The following is a 27,226-nucleotide window of genomic DNA, read 5'->3' as shown; positions in this document are numbered from 1 at the left end:
AAGTCCTTCTTGAAAACAAATAATTGTTGCAAGGTTTGTAATGTGATATGGAGCGCAAGTTTTATTTGATTTCAAAGATCGCCGAAAGTATGAAGCTTATGTTAAGCAGCAGTATGATGGTTGTCATAGATAACTAGTAGAGTCTATAGAATCGATCTTAATAATTATTCACTGAAATAGTTGAAATTAATGATAATTTTTGCAAAGACTAAAAGCACTTACTCGAAGCTAATCGCTTCCTGTGCTTTATAGTATCAATATTACTCAGTGATTCATCAGTAAACTTCTCCGTAAGATTTGTTCAGACTTAAGAGATTATTGTTAGAACCATTTTCAAATCAAATTGCTTTTTTAGTATAACAGCAGTCAAAAATCAAAGTTATGACAGCTTCAAACTCACATTACATAGCGAATAACAAAACTTTTTGAATTTATATGGAAGTATTACATTTTTAAAGTTATTACTGTCAGTTGGATTGATGCGCTTATTGATCAGTTAAGACATTTCTAGCCAAATCGGTTTCTAAAAAGACTGTTCCAGATGCATGGAATTACATCCTACATTCAGCAGTAAATTAATTTAGTTGTTCCACTTTGTAGATTGTTTGCAAATTAATGCTGAATATTTTCCTTTAACTATTGGGAAAAGGTTATTTATTTTAAATTGGAAGTGATAAAGCAAAAGTGATGAATCTCATCAAATAGCTATCAAATAGCTTTAACAAGAAGATAACCCGTTTTGAAACACAAATAAGGAAATCGAAGAGGTGGATTTGTGGTTATACCTGCTTATCCCATTTCAAGATCTCGCCAGTTACAAAACTAAGGCAGGACTTTTTTGAGACTCAACCTCTTCTATTCTACTGTGCAAATTCGAAACATAAGACTTCGTATTTCCTAAAGAAACGATCGGAAAGATTTAACTAGCAACGGAACAACACATAACCAGTGATTGCGACAGATGGTGCGTGTAAAACAAGAACATCCATTAGGAATGAATGCTGTGGAGAAAACAAGGATAGCGCTAATCATTTGTGAGGGAAAAGAGCTAAATAACAAAAAACAAAAGTGGGAAAGGATACATTTTTTAGCAGATATTTCATTCTTGTAATTTCCTTTTCCAACCATTCCATTTATAATTTCAGACATTAACCAAGACTTCAAAATGGAACTGTTGAAGATTTGTCTAATCAATTTATCAGAACCAAACTTTAAGCTGAATAGTAGTACCTTTTCCCATGAAATAAAGAGAAAATTTAATACACTAATCGCTTTAAAAATACAATATTAGAAATACGCTTTGATGTTTTTTCCATTACTGCTTTTATTCAAAATATCATTTAACTGATAGAGAAGACAAAGTTTAAATTATTCAATCCTTTAATGAATTTATAGCTTCATACTCCACTAATTGTTAGTCTATTGTTCCATGTGTTAAATATTGCTTTGTTATCAATATTCTGATAAGTTTGTCTGCAAATCGTCGAGCTGAATTTAAAGTGATCTCTAACAAGTGCCGAACTGCTTTAGTTAAGCCGGTAGGAACTTTTTTTCTAGAGTTAATAGCTAATCCGGCTTTCAGATAATTATATCAACAAAATTTCCATACAAAAAAAAATGAGAAGTGATACAAGAAAGGAACACTAATTAAATATCACGAGGTGCATGATTTATTATTGCATTTTTATTAAGGAAGACGACAATTGTCAATGAAAACGAACACTGAAAAGTTTTTTATACATAACTTTAATTTGGAAAACTAGATTTGAAATTTGCAAAATATTGTTTATAAAAAAGATTTTAGGTGTAGATGCCAAATTTAAAGTTTTTCCGAGAAGGATTGCAATTGCTTTCATGATTCAGTTGATATCATTCATTCCGAAAAGGAACATTTATTAAAACTTGTTTATTCTTTGCGAAACTGAGAGTCTCTTTCTACTGCGCATCATTACCTTCTTCAGGCTTCAGCTCATACAGTACACCTCATTCATATGTCTGTATTTATCTTAGAGTTTGAGGATGATAGTACAACTCTAATTTTTGTAAAATTATTGATAATTTGTTATGTTTAACTGAGATACTGCCATGCCATGCATGAAGTGGTATGAAAAAATATCAAAGGTTTTTAAACAAAGATATTATTCTAAAATTTTGATGAGACTTTGATTTTTAAAGCAAAAACGAATACTTCAATTTTCTTGCTATAACAGTCATTAAATTGCTGTGATTTGTCAGGAAATTGTATAAACGCAGCAAATATCTATCAAACGATTTGGTTTTCATGACGTTGCTGTGTGAAAAAATGAAATACACAGCCACTGTGCAGCAATACGTATTCGTTGAAATATTCTTCCAATTGTGTTGTGAAGCAAGGATTGACTACAGTTTGAATTTTCGACTACAAAACGTCATTTCTTTTCAGCATCTGTTTGCTCTTTACAATTCTTCTTGTTTCAACGAACTTTTTTCCCCAAGGTTTTTATATCCTGGTATACTGGAGATGTAAAGAGTAGTTTATGAAAATATAATCTCAAAATTACAGGAAACGTTATGCGAGCAGTTGCTTATCGCCTCCTTAGAAATAAATATGTGGAAATTTTCTGATTTGCCGACAGATAAACAAGTTAGTAAGTTCCATAATTTTGAAAAAAGAGTTTTTTCTCCTTAAGTGCTGTATGCTGAATTTGATTCGCTTTTTATATTTAAATCCTGGAAATTTCACAGCTACCTTGTAGACTGCAACACTGCTTACTGCGATGCCATGTACGGTCAGTGTTACTGATGTTTCAAAAATAAGTAAAGTAAGTTCCATTTTTGTGAAGTATTTAGAATACTATGCCGAAATTGATGCAACAGATTTATGAATCTCTATGCTTATGACCTGTGATAAGCGTGGAAACATAGACTTGAGTGTTTTACTGAAACCACTGTAACAAAAAGAAAAAAACACGAGTTCCTAAAAGCCTTTTCATTCTCGATGTCATGAAGATAATGTTGTAATTTGTTCAGATTAGCAATAAATGTGGTGAACATGCAAATGAAAATGAATATAGCATTTTGAAATAATCTTTCACTGAATTTTTTAGAAACCTTAGAATGGTTCATGGTTCACAGTTTTCAGACCAATCTTTTGAACATAAGAGAATCCAAACTTTAAAACAAAAATATAATCTCTGATCTTGTGAATAAGTTATAAATTTAATTAATCTTCCAACCACTATGATGGTTGTTGTAGTTATCGCCAAAAGATCTAGAACAAGTGCAATTTTCGGTTAACTGTTTTAAGATGATGAATGGAAATATAATTATTAGTAACTACTAATTTTTTTCCTTTTCTGTAAAAGAGATCATTCTTGCATCGAAATGATTATAAACGATGAAATTTTCAGGAATTCTTGAAAGATATTCAACAAAAAATGAGTAGATTGGCATACATGTGCGAAGTTGAATATGATAGTATTGGTAGGTTATTCAAGTATCACTTGTTTAGACAAGGAATTCTGTTTTTATAGATTTTTTTTTTTTGCCAACAATTCAAGGAAAAATAATTTTGAAAAATACTACTTAACGTTTCCATGATTTATAATTTGATCAAATGCTTAGCTCATATTGGCAGCCAGTTTGCTTTGCTATTTTAAAGAATCATTTAGAAAATTCATGATTGTGTTATTTCCACTGTTGAAATGTAAATTGAAATAGCTTCGTAACTTCTAATAAAATAATAAACTCTTCAACATATTTCATTTAGAGCTGTGTAAAGCAATGAATTCACTATACAACATGTGGAAAAGCAGCCCTCTGGAAGAAATCGAAAACGATACTTTAGTACGCATTAAAAATGCAAAAGAAAAAGTATTGACTGATGAAGATGTTGAAATTGTTATTGATTTTTTCCTCGAGATGTATATAGATCAGTTGTATAGATTTATCCAGACATCATGCTTTAAATAATTAGTGTTATCGGAGATTTTTTTAATGAATCGAACATATATTCCAGTATTTCAGTGTTGATTAATTCTGATTAAAAACTTTACAGAAAGTATACACGTCGCATTTTCCCAGTCATTGCTTAGAAATTTCTGCAATTTAATGTATGAAATTTAATACATTGACAAAACTAGATTAATTTCAATTTACTAACAATATACTATATATACAGGATTAGATGAAAAAAGTAGTATTCAGAAAGAAATGAAAGTGAATGAAGTACCAGGAAATTTCATCTGAGAATATGTAAAACTAAGACTGCATATTTACTAATATTGTGAATCGCTACATAAATATTTCAAAATTTATATGGCATTGTCAAAACTTTCATTCTCACCATTTACTTATGACTCACTTTTCTGGAGTTAATTGTTGAAATTTGAATTTGCAATAAACTCTGCAAAAAATGATGTAAAAAGGGATTAATTAGTGACAAGATATAGTAACATTATTTTTGATGAAATTAATTGGAAAGGTTTAGATTCCTTAATATCAGACAATGATATTTTGAGTCGGTTACATTGCTTTTCCTTTGTTCACACTGACTTTAAAGTTATTCCTGTCCGAATATGTGCATATTGTAATATCCCCATACTTAAAAAATCTCTCACTGATCTATTTCCTGAAGTTTTGACTGGTTTGCTCATACTTTTCAAGCTACTCATAAATCAAATGTTATTTGATTCTCATTTTTTGACAGAGGTTGAGTCGGCTAAAAGCCAAGTTGAAATAGGAAAATCAATCAAAAAAGCAAACGATCTAAGAACTGCTCTAACGAGATAAAACAACTGTTTTCGGATGGGGCACTCATTTGTAAAATTGTTTTCGTCTTTGCGCAGTTTTCACTACAACACTGCTCCAGTTTTCTTTCCGGATTTTTAGTTCAACACCTCAGTTCATTTCGTTCTTGCTCAGTATTTATTCCTTATCAAACATCTCTCTTCGATTATAATTGATTGCATTGGTTGCCATAAATGTTAAGCAGCTATAATTTTTTTTTTTTCAATCACCTTCATAGCCTTAATATTTGAAGGTTAAACTCACATTTTCAAAAATTTTTACTTCTAAAGAAAAAATGGCTGGATACTAGTATGTGGTTACTTATTCATAATTCAGTAAAATGGATGTTTTGACGGTTAGTAAAAAGACATCGATGATTACCGTGGTCACCCAAGAAGGAGTCCGTAATTTGAATAAGTTTCCTTATTTGCAATTTAAAAGACTGGGAGGCAAGTTTTACTACACTAACAGTAATTTGTCTTGCAAAATGCATCTGTTATGGGGCATAGCTACGGGAAGCGGTTAAGCCGAAAGAGATTCCTCGAAGATCTGTCACCTGAAGAAGGTTCAAGATACCAAACATATCAACTTGCCAGTCAGGTTTTAAGAATTCTATGAAATGAATAGGAGCTAAAGTGTTTCAGTAGAATTTAATTGTCGCTTCATTTTAGGTAAATTTCGGGAAGTACCATTGTGCACATTTATCTCAAAAAAGTTTGTATGTGGATGTTTTGAGAAAAAAGTGTAACGAAAAAATTATTTTCAATGTAAGCCAGCCTATGGATAGTTCTGTGCTGAATATATATTATTTTTGTTGCTATTATCATTGTTAGCAACATCCAGAGCAATAGCTGCAGAAATAAAGTAGTAGCAGACAGACTTAATTGACAGATTGTTTAGGTTTGAACAGCATCTTAGCTTCCCCTATTTCAGCGCAGCCTTTTTCGATTTGAACAGCTGTTATAAACTCCATCCCAACTTGAAATTTTTAAGTTTTAACTGAGTGAGCATTAGCTTCTTTTTCACCTTTGGTTTCCTTTCATTTTATTTCTTCCGGCTTCTTTTTACTATTGCATAAATTACTGACTCACTTCATTTTAAGATAGAATTCTTCTCATACTCATCTCATGCAACCAAAATTTAATCTCTGCATAAAGTGATGATAGTTTGGTGATATTGTGTTTATATTTAACTAAGGTGAACATTTTTGCTTTACTCTATAATTTATCTTTTATTCTACTCTCATTGCATTGCTAATGTATTCATAGCAAACTGTTCGGATGCTGAGTATAGTAAGCCTCTACAAGGAATACCGTTGGACTGCGTTCTTTTATATAGCTTCCTCAATAGCCAAACGTTCAGATGCACATTTAATTCGCTTACTGATAAGGTAGACTATTAAGATACCAATATAACTGAAGTTATCATTTTATGCAATCTTATCAGTACTTGTAGCATCAATTCTGAATATTGAAAGGTACAACTAATCCCTAATGGACTATTGATCGATGTAAATTTTCGCACTTTTTTCTGAACTTCTTTTAAATCGAATTCAAATTTTTTTGAAAATTATTTAAAACAAATTTCTTTCAAATCTTTCAAACGTCTTTCAAATGAGATTCATTTGCCAGCTGTTTTAGCTTTACCAACTACTAATTTTTCTTCTTCCTCAGATTTCTATATATATATATATATATATATATTTTCTTTTATACAAAAAATTCATATACATTAACTATCAACAGTGTAGATTTTGTGACAAGACTTTATATTTCTTGTCCCATGATATGTACCTTCAGTGATAGTATATTCACTTTCTCCTTACGAGCGAAACTCAATATAACACAGACAAAATTTGGGTAATGTCGAAATCGAATATTGCTTGTTGGTAATGATATCTGTGTTAGTTAAGCCATCGTACATTTTTACGAGCACTTTTTCATCAAAAATTTCATGTACAATGAAAGCTTAATATGCATTCATGGAATCTGAGAGGATATTTATCGGATGTTACAAAAAACAAAATGCCATTAGGAGCAAACAAGTATTGTAATAAATTACCATCCATGTAGCATGTAGTCGTTGAAAATGATAACTGTTAAATCTCGCTCATACAAAAATCCTGCCGTTCAGTTTTCAATTTTTTCTATCATTTACTATGAATTTTTTTTTCTGTTTTCTCTTTTTTCGTTAAACAGTCCTGTTGATTTATTGCATAATTTGCATGGATTTTCATTTAAAAGAAGAATGAGAAATAAGTTGAATTAGAACTGTAACCAAAAAAGAAAAGAAGAAAGTCTGATATTTCACTAAAGAACTGAAGAATTTCATTCTCCATTAAACTTCTCCATGATTCGCCGATGTTTACAGTGATCGTGCACAGCGAAAGATTTTAGTATAATATAATTCATATCGTCCTATAAAGCCTATCATTTACAAAACATTCGGTGGTAAGGATTTAATGCATGATCTTGCAAATACCAGCCCGTTCAAATAATCAGAACGTGGAACTTTTTAAATAAGCTCATATTTACCATACTTTTCAGCTCAAGAATCACATATATTTGAGTTAGGGTTACTGGTGATTTCCTTTCAATTTGAAACTCCATTGATATCCCAGTAATCTGCATTCTTAATTGTATCACTCTTTCTTGCTTCACTTCTGTTAGCTAATCTGAGGTCGAAAGAAATATTTTTGAAGACAATTGCGCTGTATCGGACTACTTTTGTGTAGCAAATGGCATGTTTTACCTTTATAGCTTTAGTTTATCAGTTTTTTTTTATTGATGACGGTCTTGGTAGTTGTTGAACTTTTATCCGAAATTAATTTGAAAGATGACTCTTCTTAGTGAAGATCTGTTTTTGATTAACAAATCTCAGAATGTATTTTTTCCAGTCTTCTCCCATTCTCTCTTTTCTTATAGTTAAAAGCATTCTGGGATTTTGCAATTGTGAGATCAAAAAGCATTTCAAAAATCATTAAATTTTTGTTGGCATAATATAATATCATTAATGTAATATCATTTCGTAAGGGAAAAAAAATTAACGCTGGAATTTCAAATAGTTTGTAGTTGGACACTTCTTGGTAAGAAAATACAAATAATTCCATGTGCTTATGTTTTCCGTGTTAACAGACATCTGCAATCTGTTTGTGATTGCAAAACTAAAGATTTGAAGCGAGCAGGCTGAGAATTACTTCCGCTCTTATAAATATCGTGACTTCATATTGGATCAAAATAATACAGCTGACCTAGAAAATATAATTGGTCTAGAAAATGTTAGTTTGAAAATCAGTAAACGCACTTTATTGATTATACTGGACTTTTTATATTATTCCGTTTCAAACAAAACTGTTTATACTTGCTTGACATTTTTTCATTTTATCTGTAGTGAGCTTACTGTCGAAAACTAAGCTGAAACAGAAAGGATTTAATTTTTGAAGTAAAGGTAGAAAATGTAAAACGGCATAATATCTGGGTACCTACTTCTACCGTGTTCCCACTATGATTTTAACATTTCCATGATATTGATCAAAGAAATTTTTGGAACATTGCTTACAAGTACGAATTTTAAGACTTTTGCAAGGCTTTTGAAACTTTTAGCTTCGGATGATAAGATATTCATATGTGAAAACATTTTTCATTATCTTTTTTACGTGGTTATTGTCAATCAAATGCATAAATTAAAAATACATATTGAAGTTTTGAGTTGCGAGCGCTCAAAGTTTGTAAATGTTTTTGTTAGGAACGGTGGACATCGTAAAGTATTAAAGAAGGTGAGTCGTCTTAGGTAGCTGAATAAACCGCTTTAATCCGCAAATAAATTTAATTTGAAAGAACTTAAAGCGTACTAATCATGCAATGGGTCAAATTCATTGGACTTATATTTCAGCACTTATGTTTTTTTTTTTTTCTTTTTTTTAACAAATGCTTCATCCTCATCATAATATCTTTCATTGCAGTCTTGAATTAATTCTATGTTTAAATATTAAAACTTGAAGCATTCGGAGTGAAAGCAAGTTTTAAATTCGTTGGTACTGAAACAGAGTTCAAATTCAATGGTCTTATTTGCTTAGGATGACGACCCACAGATCGCAAATGGTGTATATTGTGGCTGTGGTTTTAACCTGTCTTGCTCTGAATGATATCCAAGCGATGCGGATAAAACGAGATCATTCTGAACAAGAAAACCGCAAAAATGAAACGGATATAAATCAGGGTAAGCATCAAGAACATGGCTATGAACACCAAAACGATTCTGGCCATGAAAAACATGAACATCACAACTGTTCTGAAAACCATGAAAGTCATAGCAAGGAACACAGTGACGAAGATCATCACGAAAAGAAAACCCATTATTACTGTAAATGTCGCGATCATCATGACAATGATTCGGAAAGCCATGAACATGATGAACATGACCGTGCGGGTGAAAATGATACAGAAACTCATGTTCATAAAGGTATCCATGAACATGTAGGTAATAATTCAGACAGCAGTGAATATAATCATCAGGATTGTCGTTGCCATTGTCACTGTCCGAAACATAAAGGAAACAATAATCAGGAACAGAAACGTAGGGGTCATAAGAAGGGAAGTGGGGAACACTGTCACTGTTTCTGTCATCATCACGGAGATGAAGAGCACAAGGGATCAGATCAAACGGAACGACATGATAAGGAGCACAGTGAGGAACATAAAAGTTAGCATTTCATTCTTCCCAAAATACATTACTTCATTTTTTTTTTTCATGATTGTATACTAAATATCTATATATCCTTTTGCTTGCAAAATTAGAGAAGTAAAAATAATTTTATAACCAGTGTTAAATTTTATAAAGGGTCCTCATAAATGAATACGAAATTGAAATATTTGCTACCAGTATTATTAATAAGATTCTTTTGTTTTAGAAGAGCCTGAAGAAAAAGAACACAAGGAGGACAAAGTAATTTTTTGCAACATATTTCCTAACTACAAATCAGCGCTAGTGAAATTTTCATAAATGCCCAAGCACTGAAAACTTTTCACACAAAATATTCCAGGCTAAAGGGTCGGTTACAGAAATCAAAGGAATTAAAGTTCACCGTAAACTTTACCTATGAGACAAAGTACATTACTTCACTGAATGTTCTGGTTATTAGATATCAGGACTTCAGAGATCTTTTTTCGTTTTACCCATTTTTAATCTTAGCCAATTTTAGTCTTAAAGTTTTTGAGACCTTTGATGTTCTATTGAAAGTCTAAAACTTTTTTGTACCAGCAAACATGCTGTTTGGAAGCATGCCTAAAATGGTCCTTTTTTTACATCGGTATTTACAGTTATTTGTTTCAGGATCAAGATCAGGTCATGAAACTACTGTTTTGAAGTTCCAAATATTGTGCAGTAAGTTTTTTGTTCTTTTCCTTCTCCTTTTTTTTTTTTTTTTTTTTTTTTTTTTTTTAATTCTGAACAATCACTGCGCAAAATGAAGTCACTACTCCCTTTTTGTAAATATCCTTCAACTTCCTTTTTAAACTAAGATCGTCATTCTTGGCTATGTTAAACATCTCCTGTAGAAATACATGCAACTGACGTATGAGATTGAAAAATTAATGTGAAATTGACTGCTGCTAACTTCTCAGTCAACATAGATGAATTGTTTTAGTTTTACACTTACGTTTATCAAAGAAAGTTCACTACTACCATTTTTAAATAACCTTAAGTAGCAACGACACTGAATCAATAGCTTTTCTGGTAGTTCATTAAATGAATGCATTTTTAGAAAGAAATGTAATCTGAGATAAAAATTTGGGAACCTTTTATTTTTCATCAAAGCGGAATTCACGTATTTTCCAGATACATTACCTGATTATATTCCTCATTATGCATATAAGGTTCGATTTCCAACAACTTCTAACTTTATTTTTCAGGCATGATATTAGCAAACTAATTTTCTGCTGAAAAATGTGCAGTTATACGTAAAACCTCGAAACTAGTGTGGAAAACTGTACCAAATATCTTTCAGAAGTTTAATAAATAAAAGTTTCATGTATTTTTCAACATTATTTTTGCTATTTGTAATCTAAATTCAATATTTAATTTATGACGAGCCTTTCAGGAAAATGATACTTGAAAAATGTTCTTCGTTTGATAAATTTCGTAATAATTGTTTTTTTTTTTTCTTTTTTTCATTTTTTCAACAGGCTTACTTGCTATAAAAACAGCAAAACTGCTTACCAAATGAATGCCTTATTTCAAGGAAAAATTAATCTTAATTTAAATACATGATTCAGATAATGAGCAGCAACTGTTTATTATATTCATGACAGTTTCAATTGCACTTACTGTTGTTAACAAATGATCATATTAAAATCATTTTATAAAAAAATTAACAAATTGCTGCTGTCTATCAACTACATGTCCACCTATAAAACTACTGCGTGTAATATTGTCGTTACTTTCATAAACTAATAATTCGTTACATAATGTGCACAGAACTCAAACAATTTCTCGATTTTCACAATCAAATCCAATTTAAACTATTACTAACTGAGCTATGTCAGTATGTGTTTTCAATATTATAGAAAAAGTGGAGTTCATACAAACGATAGCAAAGAAACAAGTTTCTCACAATCAGTTCAAATAATCAATTTGTACAACTGATTACTTAGAGCACATATATAAAAATAGCCCTGTTAGCCTTTAACAATGATTTTTCTTTGATAACAAAAAACAGGTCCTTCGTCAGTATAAAGACAATCAACCTTAATAGCATGCAACCTTAAGAAACCCTGAAATGCTGAAAATTTACAGCTGTGCTGTTGAATTCAGAAAGCCGAAAGAAGAATTCACATTAATAGAAGCAACTTTACCTAGTTTTTTGAGCAAAAATAAACAAAGAGTAGAAAATTAATCACATACTGTTGTAGAAAAAGAGCCATGAAGAACACTGAGGGAGAATTAGTAAAAGTTGTTAAATTTTTCCATAAAAAAGCTCTTTTGCAGTTTTTATCGAATATTTTGCAAAAAAAAAAAAAAAAAAAAAACGTACTATAAGTACCAAACAGCAGCAAATTAATAAATTAGAAAAATACGATAACTTTAAAAAAAAGATATACAAATATGCGCAGATATATGTGCTGATGTTATCGGACCATCCAAGTTTCTAAATCATCTAGTTGTGATTAACATTTGGATGTTACGAAAACTAACTCCACTTTCAATCCAAATAAGAACTCATATGTTAGCGAAAGAATGCTTAACTTATAATGATATAGAAAGAAGCAATTTTTCTCAGAGAATAATAAAATTTTGATTCTCTATAAATTCTAAACAGAAATAAGAAATTCTTACCGATGAGATAGAAGTATCTAAAAGTTAAGAAGGTATGAGCACACTTTCTTGATACAGTTATTTAGCATAATCCGTTTTCTTTTTTTTTCATCGATTGATTGTTATAACCTACTTGAGACGTGTAGAAAATGAAAAGGGGTTGACAAGTGCCATTTTGAAACAATCCTTTTTTTTACTACCTCCAACTTATTTTCCTCTGAAATATAATTCTCATTGATCTGGACTTTCAAGCTCGACTTTCTACTTCATTTCTGTCTCGAATTAATAAAATAAAAAAGAATAATCGATCTTCGAACATAGATTATTTATTTTAACAACATTAGAAGAACTCACATGGTTTATAACTTTTGCTTGTTGTTATTGAAAATTAATGATAAAAAGACCAAAAAATATCAAAACTCGACAAGGAATAAATTTTTTTGTGAAGCATTGTTAATTTTTAAGTAAATAAAATTCAAAAAGATTAAAGCCAGACGAAACGTTGGTCACTGTTTGCTGTTATAGAAAACTGACCACTACTTGTATGTCTGAACTGAGGACGACGATGCCGTTTTTCGTCGCAGCAAAAATAGAAAAGGAAGAAAAGAGTTCCTATTTCAAGCTTTTGTTTTGAAAAGATGAATTGAAAAAAATAAATTAGTGCAGATTGCTGTAATTCTGTCTTTCTGAAATCAATAAAAGCTGGTCTAGATCAGCTGATTTAAAAAACAGCTTTTTGAGTTAAAGCATTTCTGTTTCACCATTTCGCTAGTTTATTATATATTGTAAAAATTATTAATTATTACTAAATAAACGACTTTTGATAAACATGATTTACAATCATTTATCAAGATTTTCTTTAATTTCCTTACCCACTATTTATTTATTCACTTATCAAATTTTAACAGATGTTCATAACGTCCGGTTTAAATTTAAAAGGTCTCATTTGAAAGCATTAACTTTATATCTTTGATGAAAGTATTTGTTTTGTTTTTAGTAAAGTATTCTTCGCTAACTTTAGTCATAATACATAAAAACAGAAGCACACTGCAGAACGAACGCATAATGTATTTATGCGCTTATCACTATTGCTGTCATAAATTGCATGAGTGTGTTGGTGAAATAAGTGACCTTCGAACATCCTCATATCCCTCTTTTTCCTTCGTCCTAATTATGCATCTACAGAAAATCGGTTGCTGCTCTCCCGTACTTCCTTTATCTTACTACATTGATCAATGTATTCACTCATACAAACATATTGACGAATAAATGTCAGAACATGATACAAAAAATACTTCCCTGGACGGTCCAACAACTATACTCCTGGACTGTAGACTCCTCTCTGGTCAACCTATTCTCCAATGATCATCGCACTTCACAGCAAATTTTTTTTGAAATTAAGTGCTCTGATCGCGCGCCAACCGACCATTCTAACGTCAACATGTGTTATGGTATGCTTTCCAGCAATTACGTCAAGTAAGAAAGTAATCATAACCTTTGCATGTGGTTAATACATTTACTTATCTTTCGAATTGATATTATAAGAAAATTGTTATTGAGAAAACTCTTAAAACATTCAGAAAACTTAAGAACTCTTAAAGTTACCAACTGATTCTCATAGACTGTAAGACCGTAAAAACTTCATCCTAATAAAGGTTTCGTATGAAAATTAGAATATCGACATTAATTCTACCTAAGAAAATAGCCTTATTGGACTATGTTGACTCTCGAAATAGAAAATTCTAATTTTATAATGTTTTTTTGCTCAACTTGTCCTCCAATCAGAATTGGATTTTATCACATTTTCGAATTCAAAAAAGTATCTCAAAACTTCGCCGCAGTCTCTAGTTCCTTTGCTCGCTAACTTTTGCTTCAATTAATGTTCAAAGAAGTGGCTGTATTGTCGAAATTGAAACTGAAACAAATGTATTATTGAAGAAAGATTGATGATCATTTGGCAGTACAAAACCATTACAAAACAAGCGCCCTAATTAATAAAAAGTTGCCAATGAAAGTAAGTTGCAAAATTTTTTACATTTCGAATTATTAATTGGCGTTTTCGAAATGCTCCAGAAAAAAAGGTGATCTACATTCTACTTAAACTTTTTCAATGTTAGATTGATCCATTAGTAAGAAGTCACCAAGATCGCTTAGGTTCCCATGCTTTAAGTGTAATGATACTATAAATCCAACCACGCCTCATCTATCTTGACCTAGTTTTTTTCCGTTTCTTTAACTTATTTCCCTGCACAACTCTCTCATAAGTGACTACTTTCCATGATCGCTTTTGTTCTCGCGAATGATATATGATTTTCAGCTAAAATTAATTTTGTTTTCTTTTAAACTGTATGACGTTTGTTAGTATAGATGTAATATAATAAGCCCTTATCCTTTATTAGTAGATGGTGATCGTAGCCTAATTGAGATTCATGTTATCTTTTGGCTTTTTCATACTTTTATTCCTATTATATAAAATATAAAACGATTTCAGATAGCACTAGCAGCGTGTACTGCAAATTTCCACGCGCAGTTCAAAAATGATTTTCGTACAGACTTTTCTTCGCCGTTATCAAAGTCATGGTCGGAGAGGGAATATTACCGAAGATTTTATAACTTGACATCTGACCCATATACGGTTATCCTTAATGCTTCCACTGTCAGAAAAGTAGTATCAAAAATTCATTTTTTGCCTCCTCTATTTTTTTCCTTCTTTCCTCCTTTCTTAGCGATTGCTAACTTTTCATTTTAGAATGAAAAATCATATACCAGTGATAATCGCAAGCGAAATCCATAGTTACATAAATTCAGATAATGCTTTTTGGTGAAAGCGTCGATGGAGGTTCCATGCTACGACCTGATAAATTTATTGCTATGGAACGGGAAGCAGAGCGAGGATTACGTATGCATTTGGTCGGTGATGGTTTTAAGAATAGGACACTTGGTTCTTATCTATACATTTCTTCAAAACCGTTTTACGAAGCCATTTCGGTTAGAATTTCATTGATAGGTACTACAGATATGCTACACCCCTCATTTCTTTGATGACATAAACATAATGATGTGAGTCCACTTAATTCCACCAATATTTTTAAAATTAGAAAGCAAAATTGAAAAATCGCAACTAATTAGTAACAAATGCAAACCAATTTTAGGTAGCGATCAAAATTCAATCAGATAAAAATGCTGTGCTTGGTTATCCAACGATGAATCTTTACGGTATTAACTTCACAATCAGGAACGTCTTTCGGCGTTATAGCAATTTATTGCTATGGAACGGGAAGCAGAGTTATAGCAATGGTTTTGTTGGCATGCTGGTATACTCCTTTATATTTCTCGACAACCAGGATGTTGTTTCAAGTATAAAACGAGCTGAAATTGAATGGAGAAATAAGCTTAAGGTGTTCTTCGACTGGAAGCAAAAGAGTTTAATTACCATAATCATAATTGAGATATCGAAATTGGAAAAATTACTAAAATATGAGAAAAATATTCTAACGATTATAATTCAGAAACGAATATAAAATAATTTGTTCTCACAAAGAAATGATGAATTTAGTACAGAAATCCTTTTTTAACCCATTATACATTTTAGCGCTCAAATGAATCAGGTGTTCGTTTTCGATTATTTGGTGATGAAATTGTAAATAATGAAATATTTGTGGGTTCAGTTGGCTCCTTACCTTATTTCCTTACTGGTTTTCTTGCAATGGTCATCTTTATTTTTTTATCAATTCTTCATTATAATCAGGTCAGTTTTAAATAAATTCTGATTTCGATCTTACTTCCGAGAATGAAAAACGAACCAAACAGCAAATTAAAAATGTCTAACAAAAGGTTGGTTCGAAACTTTTTGCAAAAATAATGAAGGCATTGTTAGCCCGTTATCATTAGTTTTGATAGTGTTTGAATCTTGCTTATTAATGTAACGATAATTTTACTTTAGTTCTTTAATTTTATTGAGTTCTTTCTAGAAGATTATAACTCTCTAATTTTTAATATTTCTAGTTGAAGTCAAAATTGTTCGGGTCATTTAAAATAATTCATTGATTACAATTTCAGACATTTTTGCAAACGGTTTTTTTGACGCTGTGGACTACATTGTGTCCATGTCTGGCTGGATTAACATCAGTTGCTATATTTTCAATACTAGGCCGTACACTGAATCCGTCCATGTTGGCTAATCTTATAAATCTACTGTTACTAATTTTCCAACTAAGTTATTTCTCAATCAGTCATCTATTGATTTAAAATTAGTGCAGGCACCTCATGGCAGTCAAATTATTGATTTAGATGCTTGTCAACCGTAAAAAATTTCATAGTTGTAAATTTTTGTCGGGTTTCATTTGAAAATTAAAATTTCTCATTTTAGACTTATCACACCTTTCTTGATATTAGCTGTTGGTGTAGACGATGCATTTCTAGTGCTACACAAATGGTTCACATCTGTTGAAATAGATTCCTTATCTCGTTTAATTTCAGTACTAGTAGAAATCGGTCCATCGATCACCCTTACTTCAGTTACAAACATCTGTGCCTTTATGGTGAGTGTTGAAGTTATCCAGCTACTTGCTGACAATAAAAGAATGCGCCGTCAGTTGAAAAATAGTAGACAAATGGCAAACGTAATTTCAGTAAACATACTATAGATTAGCAGTTTTTTTTCACCCAATGCAATTCGAGAATTTTGTTACTGTTCTGCTTTGGCAATTATGCTTGATTGGATATTTCAAATTCTAGTATTTACTCCAGTACTATTAAAAATTCACTCTTGTTCATTCAATATTTCAAGGAAAGGCAACAAAAGGTTTGTTCCTTAAAAATCACTAGAAAACTATGTATATAATAAAACAAAAAAGTTGAAACTTAAGAAACTGAAATAAAACGCTCATAAAATTTTGATTCTCAAATAATTTCACGATAAATGTACCACGCGATTTGTTATTTTATCGCACATTTTATCAATTTTTTTTAGATGCAAGTCACCTTTCAAAAGTTATTGCGAATTTTTGATGCATCCTGTTACGAGAATTACTTTATTCTGTATTCTTATTCCTTTTTGGATCTATAATATATATCTTGCGCTTCGAATGGAGGAAAATTTTACACCGCAAAAAACAATCCGATCAGATTCTTTTCTTACTGATTCGTTGCCAATTCTTGAAAATGTACGCAATTCAGGTTTAAGTCGAACAATGTATAGGTCCAGAAGTTCAAACAAACTAAAATATTTAATTCGACTTAAGTTTAATCCAAAAAAGACGAAGTCTACATAATAGTCAATATCCTTCATTGTCTGTTGCTATGAAATAGGATGAATCCAGAAAAACTAATACAGTTTTGCATTGGTAAAAAAGAAGTTCTAGATTTGTTTATGCTAAAATGGAACTGCTCTAGTTACTTTACGTTTTTACCATTCTTCTTTTTAACACTAACAAAATGAAAGTTTTAGGCTTTTATGGAGCATGAAATCTTCCCCGTCTTTGTGAAATACATTCCAGACAGGACAACAGAATTATTAGATATTATGGCGCATGTACATAATCTTGACTATGTCCAAATTATATAACTTGGATTGAAGAATATGCTGCTCTATATGGCTACACAAACGGCACTACTGAAAATTTTTTTAAAAATATAATGAAATATCTTGATTACAATCCCAAATTGGCGAAGAATTTAGTTTTACAATTTGATAGGTTCATGAATTTTTTTTTTTTACTTTCGACATTCAGCTTTAAGTCGAGAGTCTTCATTTATTAGAAAAATAGAATACTGTCGAGCAATCGAAACTTTTGTCGAACATTCGAATAAATCTAAATTGCATTATGATATGGAACAAAGTGATATAAACAATTTTACTGTAACCAAGTGTTTGTGACAAAGGTTTGTGTTGCAGGACAGTACATTATTTTCTTTTCATACACTAACCATATAATAAGTTAAAAATAATAAGATGAGGATAACTGATCAAAGTGTTTAGCAGTGGAACTGCCACAGTTGACAAAATATCCTTTGACTTGTGTATTCATGGATATGGTAGTTGGCGTGATCGAGCTTTTATTCATAAACAGGTCCGAGAAAAGATGCCTGAAGAAATGCTGGTATACGATTACGACTGCACTTTGTTTGATATCATATTGACAGCTCGAGAAACGATGCTTCAGTCATGTGTCATTACATCTATCACCATGCTTGCCATTTGCACACTGTTCATCCCAAGCGCTCGAGCTACTGCTTTCGTCTTCCTTTCAATGATTTCAGTCACAACGGGTTTGTTATATTTCCATAAATTATTAGGAAAATGTTTTCCAAGTTATTTAACAATAAACAGCCTGAGAAGAAGCAAAAATGGTTTAAAGATCTTCGACAAACTCATTCATAGCAGTGTCTAATGTGAATTTCATTTTCGATTAATTTTGCGAAATGTTTGTTTTAAGCTTAAGTATTTCACCTTTTTTTAACTATCATACAATTTATGAATTAAATAAAAAATTTCTTGGTGGAACTTTGTTTTCTAGTGAAATACTTTTATTCTGATAATTAACTGTTTTTTTTTTTTTTGAAGTTTTTCTTTATCTGAAGTTAAAATTAATGGTTGTATGAGATTTTCAGGAATAGTAGGAGGTTTAAGTGCATGAGGCGCTGATATGGATATTATTGTAACCATCAGCGTTGTGATGGCAATCGGTTTGACAATTGATTATGCAGAGCACATAAATTATCATCATTTTGTAATGAATTCAATACTGCCTCCTATAGATCGAATGTCCTCTTCGTTACAAGCTATTACTTATGCTACTGTTCAGGTGAAATACTTTTCAGTGGAATTTCATGCTGTTTTGTTCATGCTTTCGACAGGTATTTTCCGACTACCATTTAAACATTTTTGGGATCAATGTTTCGATCAAAATCAACTTTTTGAAAAAGAATTCATTTCAAATAGTTATTATATATTTCTAATATATTTCTATACAATTTCAGGCAGGCACAACTACACTTATATGCGTTTTGCCTCTTTATTCTTATAATGTATATATGTATGTTACATTCGCCGAAGCAATTATACTATGCTCCATATTTGGCCTTCTACACGCTGTTGTTGTTATACCTTTTCTGTTCTTGTTCTTCTGAATTTCATTCATAATATATTTTGTAAAAATTATTTCTATTATTTTTCACTTTCTTCTAATCTATCTTGTTTTCTTATTTCTAATATATATATTGTAAAAATTACTTACTGCACTCACTCATTGCTTCCATATTCCGAATGTCTTGATTTGTTGGCTTCTTTATTAATGATCATTTTGCAAGATGATAACTCTATTCTTCGTACTCGACGTCGGAGTGGACGATTCTTTTTGTTCAGGCAATTGTGGTTTTGTTTAGAATCTACACCCAGTTCTCGATTTTACATGATCTATACAGTATTGGTTCCATCTATTACGTTTCTTTTATTAATGTTTTCCTTGTATGTCAATCCATTATTTTCATCCCTTTGATTTTTAGTTTAACTCCTAACTTCTTTAATGTACTCCTAGTTAGATGTCCTTAATATGCATTGCATTGTGTGGCCATCAAGTTTTGTCTTTGTTCAGTAAGTGCACTTACATCATGCTGGCCATTTGAATTGTTTATTTTTGTACCTCAACTATTGGTCTGTAAATTAAGGATAATACCATTAAATGAAAATGAAGGATTTTACGTATTAGTTTTTTTTTTTTTTTAATCAATGGAACTTACATTTCAGTAAATTCCATTGATTTTGGACCTGAATGCTTCAAAATGTATAATGCTTCCCTTCAATTTTTTCTTCACTCATATTGCGATAATCTGCTATTATTTGTTTTACTCAGAAGTTATATATTTATGACTATAAAATGCAAGAAAATTTTGTTCCTGAAAAAATATTTGGCGATGACTCATTCCTAGCGAAATCTTTTGCTTCGATGAGTGAAGTTGATCCAGTCTTTTGCAAAGCTTTCAATAAATCGTTTTCTTTAAGCAATATGGATTTGTCAAAACTATTTTTTCATTATATCCGAAAAAATTCTAAATATGATTAAAGGATAAAGATGAAAATTTACTGAAGATTTTGCAGATTAATAGAGATTACCAGATAGATAATCAAAATAATAGTGAAAGAACTACCAAGGAATGCCACTGCTATGATATGACGCGAACTACACTTTTTTATTATCAGTGCCATAATTAACAACCTGGCTTGATCCTAATGAAAAGCTGTATCATCATTATCAATTGAGATCCACGAATATTTCAGCCAACTACCCAGTTTTCTCAAACGATATCCAGAAACTACGTATTACTTTATTATTATAATGCAAGCATTATAATAATAAAAAGTAGAAAACAAGTGATTTAGTTAAAAACGTTTCCAAGATAAATATATAAAGTGTTTCTTGTTTCTTGTCTTTATAATCCTCCTAAAACTTTGTTTAGAAAACCTAACTTTTGCCTACCTTGTTTACGCGCTAGATTAACTAAAAATTATTAATAAATCAATTTCACAGAGAAATGTATCTGTAATGATTTGCTTTCTTACACAGTTTATTTCAAGAATACTTTGTTGTCTTAAACAAAATATCATTTGAATTATGTTTGCAAGGATTTGCACAGTGGTAGGATCGTGCCATTGTTGTAAACAGTTTGAGACTACTTGCCAGTGACTATCCGATGTTTTTGTACAATTCGCATATCGTAGATCTTATTTTGTCAGTCAAAGAAACAGCTTTTGAAGCAGTGATGATAAAAGTTGTAGTTATGGCTGTCATTTGTTTTATTTTTTCCTCTTACTGTTCATGAAAATAGCCATTTGCACGATACTTTCCTTTTTTCCGGTTGCTAAGCTTTAGTTAGCATAGTTATTTAAAGTTGTAAATTAAGCTAAAATTGATGCATTACCACGTATTGATTTCTCGTAAAAATCTGCAAATAAGGTGTGACCATTATTTTGATCGTTGAAAACTTTGCAACCATTCATTGCAGGAAGCAGATCTTTGCGGGAATACTGATGAGAAAATGAATATTGCTCCTATTTTATTGATGCTACTTCAGGTGTAAGCTGTAACACTCAAATGATGAGTGACGGGAAATCTTTGTACATGGGGAGCGCAGTTGGATGTGGTGCTTATTGGTTCGTTTTCATCAGTAAAGTATTTAAACAGAGCAAACAAATGAATCTCAAATGACTGAAATGAATGTATAATTCCAACCATAGGGAACTCTTCGATATCTCGAGAGAACTATTTAATATTCGTTTTTTTTTAAAAAAAAATGATTTTTATTCATGACCTTATTAGTCACTCGTAACACGTAGACAACATCTGACTCATCTGTGCAGTGTTGCTTATGGTAGTTCACATTTAACTGACTGATTAAATGAATTATTCTGTTCACATTATTCTAGTAATTAAGAATTTGATATTAAAAAAAAAAAAAAAAAAAAAACTGTTTTATCAATTTTTTGAAGAAAACTAGGTTCGTAAATATGGTTCAAGTCGAAAGGATCAAAAAAGCTATGCATGAAAGTAAGTCTTCATGTGTTTTAATATTAAATAGAAGGACAAAATGAATACAGACTAACTGATAGGAAAATAAAGAGGGCACTTCATATTCTTTTCCAGATTTAGTCTTTACATAGTAAATACACTAAAACTGTATAAAGAGAATGAAAAATATGAAAATATTTGGTCTCAGTAATAATTTGAAACATGTCCCCCTTAATATATGTCTTATACATCCGTGGTGCGGTAACGGTAACACGCGAAGGAGCGGATTACCAACGCTGTAACATTTTGTCAGCAGCACTTGTGTCATTACGGATGTCATATTCCTCAGAAGGCTTCAAGATAAAGTCGTTCCATCCATCTCTTTCGGTATCAGTCATCAGTTAGTAAGAACGTCTTGGGTGGTCTCGTGTAGCAGTACGTACTGATGCCAACAATAATGTAAAGCTTACTGTGTGGTCATTTTTGTCTCAAGTTTTGATCTCTGTTGATAAATTATTTTTGGTGTCATCTCCATTGACATCCCTTTTTCTATCCACAATCGCTCTTTTATTATTGTAGCACAATAAACCTTTGACATTTCTGGCAATTTGCTGATACTTTCAGGTGCTACTATATCATCCTAGATTGTTAGTAATATCGACGTTACTAGTACTGTGACTACTATCGTTAACATGTTGTAGCTAAGCAAGTCGTTTGCACAATCCAGTCGATATGACAAATATTTTCCACCCACTGCCCGTCTACTCATCCATAAAAATTGATAAGGTATTGGTACATGTATATTGCTTTTTTCTGATTCCGCTTATCTCGTCACTAGGTATTTTCTCTAATTTTTTCGATTTTACATCAAGCATGCGCAATACTATTTTGATAAACACCATCCTTTTTCCTACTATTATCGCTTGGTATTTGAACTTCCAAAACAGCCTTACGTTTTTACAATTTATCACTTCCTGCTGTTACACAACCCATTCAGATTTTGTTAATACTTACAATTCATTTGAGCAATTCTATGGTATCCATTGATAAGATGTGAAATTACTAATATATGCCTTTAAAATTTCTACTTTAATACAGAATGTGCATAAGTATTAGTCTTATCATTATAATTAATTTCTTTGATAACTTTAACAAGGCATACGTATCACCAACTTTTTTTTGTTGCTTTGTTTTTCTGATTCTCACTATTCAACTATTATATTTTTACGTTTTATACGCCTTATTTTTACTGTCTGCATTCTGTAGCCTTTCAGAAGTTTCGCGTAGCTATCTTCTACTTGTAACAGTAGGAATTCAGGGTTTAGTTCTTCAGTTTTGTTGAATTCCACAAATTTGAAGTAAATTCTGGATTTGTACTGTCGGAAAACCGAAAAAAAATAGTATTACACACTAAGGGTTTAGAATAATGCTAATGATTCATTACTATAAAGCAATTCGTTATTCCTTTGCTATATCCCATTTTTTGAAACAATGAATTCTTTATCGAAACCTCAAATAGTAAATGTACATCTGTCTTCATTGTAAATGTTAATCCTCTAAGCTAAGTCCACTTCCTACATTTTTAAAATCTTCTCTGAACAGTTAGGAAAAAGGAGAGGATCGGCAGCAGTCTTCTTTCCCTCCTACTCAACAGTACTTTTTATTCCTTTAGTGTTTCAATTATTTGACTGCATATTTATAAAGAAAATAAAATTATCTGGCAGTCAATAAAATTTCACGGCACCTACTATTACAAACAACAAAGTGATTTCATTCCGGGGTGGTTTTGATATGCCGAAATATGCCAAAAGGTTCAAAAAAATCTTTCAAGACTCGGAAGTTATGATTCTGTTGCAAGATGAAGGTGTCCTTAAAGCCTACATGGATATCATGGTTAATCCAGTTTATACAGCACACCTTGGTCACGATGAGCCTCCACCAAATTGCCAGGTAACCTGTGAGCTCATCACAAAACTTAGAGCCTTGTGCTGAGGATTTAATGAACTTCAGAAGCGCATTCACCGAGCTGGATATGTCAGGAGTTAATAAAGAGCGAAGAAGACGAACTGCTTCCAATGGGTGATGATAATAAAGAGATAACTGAGCAGGATATGGAAAAGCTAACTGATCAACGGATGCTTGCTGAAAGGCATTTAATGAAATACTGTTTTCTTAAACTGTTCTGTCTAGGTGTCAAAAATCATTTTTAAAAAAAGTAATCATTTGATTACAGCACTACTTAAAACTAGTAAAATTACAGTAGTACGAGTTTACATAATTTCGTGCAAATTTCGTAATCACTCATGACTGAATGTATCATTATCCAAATTGAAATAAATTTGATACAGACCGCAGTCATGTAGCTCTCTCTTGCAGGTAGTATCTATATGTTAGAGGTGAAGTAGAATAATGCACTGTGTCAAGAATTAATGTAAAAGAAATATACTTTTTTTTTTTTCTTCAGTTTTCCATTTATTATATAAAGGTTTTGTTATCATGGAGCTGATGTTTGTTTTCGTTTCTTTGTAACCTACCTATACTCCATTCGAAGGAGAAGAAAAAAACTGATAAGATGAATGGATTGTTCTGATTTACTTATACTATCCAACGGGATCTGTAACTAACTACTGCTTCTGATATCATGTTTTGAAACCTTTTTGTCGCTCTTCGGATAGTTATTTCCTTTGCAGATACAGCGCAGTGACAAATTATTGAGCAGTTTCAATCAGTTCAATGCTTATAATATGAAATATTATAAGCATTGCACTTATAAACTTATGAATCAAAATCTGTGAATTTTTTTTTGAAAATTTCTGCACAAATATGGGAAAGGTATAACGAAACACCGCTTATCAACTCAAAGAATTCGAATTCGTAAAATTTCTGCAGTGTATATCATTCAGAAGCAACTCATCGACCAATCGGTCAAATAATAAACAAATTACTGAACGACTTCAGTCAGTTCAATGCTTACAATATTTCGTGTTATGATCACTGCACCTATAAACTTTATCTGGTGATAGATTAAAATGTTCTCACACGAACCCTTCAGCATCATCAGTGATTTTTGCTCTGCCGTTTGCAACAAATTGGCATTTACCAACTTTGTACTTTCGACCAGCACTTTTCAGTTCCTCTTCAATTTTACCAGTTGAAGAAACTGCAGGGCCATATATAACCTTTCATTGAAGGTTATGTGTGAGAATACCATAGTTCATAGTTAAGGATCATTTTAAAAAATTCGTTCATCTCACCATCTTATTTTTCATCCCTCCATCTCGCTGATAAAGATGGCTTGAAATCACATTTGACAGTGCAGGCGGTATGCTATTACCGGCTGCATTGTCACTTGTTTGCATAGCTTGTCGCTGTTTTACTTACAACGAAAATAACATCAATGTAAATTATTCACTGGTGTACTCCTTGACCTGAGAATGACATCTTTGTACAGTCCAGTGGCCTAATACTACTGTCAGTGTTTATACGCTGATAATGACCGGTTTATGAAAGTTGTAGATAGCTTAGGAGGATAACGAACTGTAAAAATGATCTACCTATACTTTGTAACACTACCACTACTTGAGAACGGTGTTATACAGATTTGTTATTTGCAGCTAGCATGGTAATACCGTTGTTTGTAGTCGTTATTCAGTTGAAAGTGCGCTGTTTGCTGGCACAATTCATATCCCAGTCGTCTGCAGTTTGTTTTCTTCGCACACCTGTACCTCTACAAAAGCTCTGCAAATTGGTGTTGGGATTCTTATCATTAAAGTAGGAAATAAACTACTTATCCAATCATCTCTTTCTCCATTTCCTGAGAGTTTATCAGTTTTGAATTTGAAGAGAAAAATTTTTAAGCCAATCCATGATGAATTTTGTTTTGTTTTAACAACATTTAAGAAATTAGATGAAGAAATATATTCATGATTCATTTTGCTATGAATTCAGCACTGTCAGTGTGAATTATTCGTTGACATCACTTACTTCTCTGATTCCAACAATTACCAGTTCAGTTCAACTTTAGTGAAACTTGTTTTTCTATATTTTACTAAAACATCGAAATGATCCATTAATCAAATATAAACATAACTTTACCATTTATTTGATTTCTGACTTTTTCTTTAAATTTCCTTTTATACTGCATTTCTTGCAATATTTGAAGCAAGAAAGAACAGAATTATGATCCCATCACCACCCATCTAATTTTCATTATGGATGACGTAGTAAAGAGATTATAAGCCAATATTATGTTGGATTAAACTAGACTAATTGGTTGCTTTTGGGAACGACGACAAAAAAAGGAAATGTGGTAATTAAGCCATGAAGATTAATAAGCAAGATGTAACAAAAGCTTAGCAGCTAAAAAGACTGCTAAACTTAATGATCCCAAAATTTAGGCGGCAGTATGCAATATTTGAAGCAAATGGTCGTACAACTCATTTGTAGTGACAATCTCTGTAAAATTTCGCATTAAAAGTTTTTGTGGGGAGGATCCAAGAAAGATGTATCCATTCATCATAGATACAAACGGTAAAGATGTAGCTCCAGTGAATATTACATAGTGTAACTCTCGTGTCAGTAATTATTGCTATATTTAATAAAGAATAAATTTAGTGATCCGCAAAAAAAAAGGCAAAGAGCAACTTTTATACTAATTTGTTTTCAATGGATAAGTTGATAAAAAAGACAGGTAAAGCGTAATTTTAGTCGACCAGTTAATAGTAAATTTATGTCTGTCCGTAACAAGCGCAGCCCATTTCTCTTAAGTTTCTATTAATAATTTACATTAGCTGACTGTATTGTAAATCATCGCTCTGGCAACATAAACTGATGCTGTTAATCAGTTTTTGCGTCTACTGATAAAATGGAAGAATGAGGCACAAGCATATCATTAAATCACTTCATGGAGGAGCTTATTTAAACTTTTGTGGATATTGAAAATCAGACAGTGCGAAATACAGCCACCTAAGTGCAAATCCCTTTACGACACAATCCACATTTTGTGCTAAGAGAAATGCCGTGTTTCCCAAAGCAAAGTTTCTATTGCAATTGAGCTTGCATCTGTATACCGGTACGTTAATAAGTCGGAAATTAGTTCATGAAAAAAATTGCGAATACAGAGAAATGAAAAAGCATCCAAATACTTGTAACTATTATCGTTTGATGTTGAATTCTTGAAGCCATAATACAGTAATGTTAAATTCCAAGTATCAATCAGACGTTGCATTTTCTTAGCTCGATGAATCTCAATGTCTACTTTGTCTTTATTCTTTAGAAAACTAGTCGTTTTTTTTTTAAATTCTTGAAAATTATATTTCAGGCAACGTTTTTTTTTTTTTTTTTTCAAGGAACATGGAGAAATCCCAAAACAATGCACTTCGGTGCTTAACAACCCTATGAAGCCCATATTCGAATCATTTCCACAATTAAACCTACACTTAAGTTTCAACTTCATTTCTATTCTACTTCACTCTTAGATTCCTTTGGCTCGTTATGCATCTGCAGTGATTTTTACAATAATCTTCGCAACTTTTTCAATCTTTGGACGAGTTCTAAATGTTTTCATCAGCGTTATCAGAAAATTTTGATGTTCACTCCGTAATCTACATGCAATGCTTAACTTTGCATGCATATTCTTATTG

At 31.5% G+C, this 27,226-nt stretch overlaps 6 protein-coding genes across 9 annotated transcripts; 5 read left to right on the top strand and 1 right to left on the bottom strand.

The window, feature by feature from the left end:
• Nucleotides 1-2,281: 2,281 nt before the first annotated feature.
• Bm415 (Uncharacterized protein) lies at nt 2,282-3,951 on the top strand (the record flags this gene model as incomplete). 4 transcript variants are annotated; one of them, XM_043073864.1, is made up of 5 exons in its annotated part: nt 2,282-2,407; nt 2,543-2,623; nt 2,736-2,801; nt 3,390-3,462; nt 3,749-3,951. In XM_043073864.1, the coding sequence occupies 5 exons, from the start codon at nt 2,282-2,284 to the stop codon at nt 3,949-3,951; spliced, it is 549 nt and encodes a 182-aa protein (XP_042929798.1). The 4 variants fall into 4 exon arrangements, with proteins under 4 accessions (XP_042929798.1, XP_042929799.1, XP_042929800.1 ...); XM_043073865.1 differs by lacking the exon at nt 2,736-2,801; XM_043073866.1 differs by lacking the exon at nt 2,282-2,407 and having other exon boundaries at nt 2,588-2,623.
• Nucleotides 3,952-8,843: 4,892 nt separating this feature from the next.
• Nucleotides 8,844-10,131, top strand: Bm9628 (Uncharacterized protein; the record flags this gene model as incomplete). The annotated part of the gene is made up of 3 exons (XM_001899117.2): nt 8,844-9,468; nt 9,677-9,711; nt 10,099-10,131. 3 exons carry the CDS (start codon nt 8,844-8,846, stop codon nt 10,129-10,131), a joined length of 693 nt encoding a protein of 230 aa, XP_001899152.1.
• A 3,955-nt stretch (nt 10,132-14,086) lies between these two features.
• Nucleotides 14,087-16,724, top strand: Bm18161 (Uncharacterized protein; the record flags this gene model as incomplete). Its single annotated transcript, XM_043073863.1, has 7 exons — nt 14,087-14,092; nt 14,570-14,713; nt 14,887-15,066; nt 15,231-15,392; nt 15,671-15,826; nt 16,138-16,250; nt 16,448-16,724. The coding sequence occupies 7 exons, from the start codon at nt 14,087-14,089 to the stop codon at nt 16,722-16,724; spliced, it is 1,038 nt and encodes a 345-aa protein (XP_042929797.1).
• Nucleotides 16,725-16,787: 63 nt separating this feature from the next.
• Bm9627 (Uncharacterized protein) lies at nt 16,788-18,716 on the top strand (the record flags this gene model as incomplete). Its single annotated transcript, XM_043073862.1, has 4 exons — nt 16,788-16,882; nt 17,051-17,278; nt 18,059-18,348; nt 18,691-18,716. 4 exons carry the CDS (start codon nt 16,788-16,790, stop codon nt 18,714-18,716), a joined length of 639 nt encoding a protein of 212 aa, XP_042929796.1.
• A 4,710-nt stretch (nt 18,717-23,426) lies between these two features.
• Nucleotides 23,427-23,630, top strand: Bm9626 (Uncharacterized protein; the record flags this gene model as incomplete). Its single annotated transcript, XM_043073861.1, has 2 exons — nt 23,427-23,534; nt 23,595-23,630. The coding sequence occupies 2 exons, from the start codon at nt 23,427-23,429 to the stop codon at nt 23,628-23,630; spliced, it is 144 nt and encodes a 47-aa protein (XP_042929795.1).
• A 989-nt stretch (nt 23,631-24,619) lies between these two features.
• On the bottom strand, nt 24,620-24,943 carry Bm9625 (Uncharacterized protein; the record flags this gene model as incomplete). The annotated part of the gene is made up of 2 exons (XM_001899120.1): nt 24,620-24,763; nt 24,839-24,943. The coding sequence occupies 2 exons, from the start codon at nt 24,941-24,943 to the stop codon at nt 24,620-24,622; spliced, it is 249 nt and encodes an 82-aa protein (XP_001899155.1).
• Nucleotides 24,944-27,226: the final 2,283 nt, after the last annotated feature.

This window comes from Brugia malayi (genome assembly GCF_000002995.4).
Source record: "Brugia malayi strain FR3 genome assembly, contig: Bm_v4_ChrX_scaffold_001, whole genome shotgun sequence".
Lineage (NCBI taxonomy): Eukaryota > Metazoa > Nematoda > Chromadorea > Rhabditida > Onchocercidae > Brugia > Brugia malayi.
This window is presented reverse-complemented; position numbering and strand designations above follow the sequence as displayed.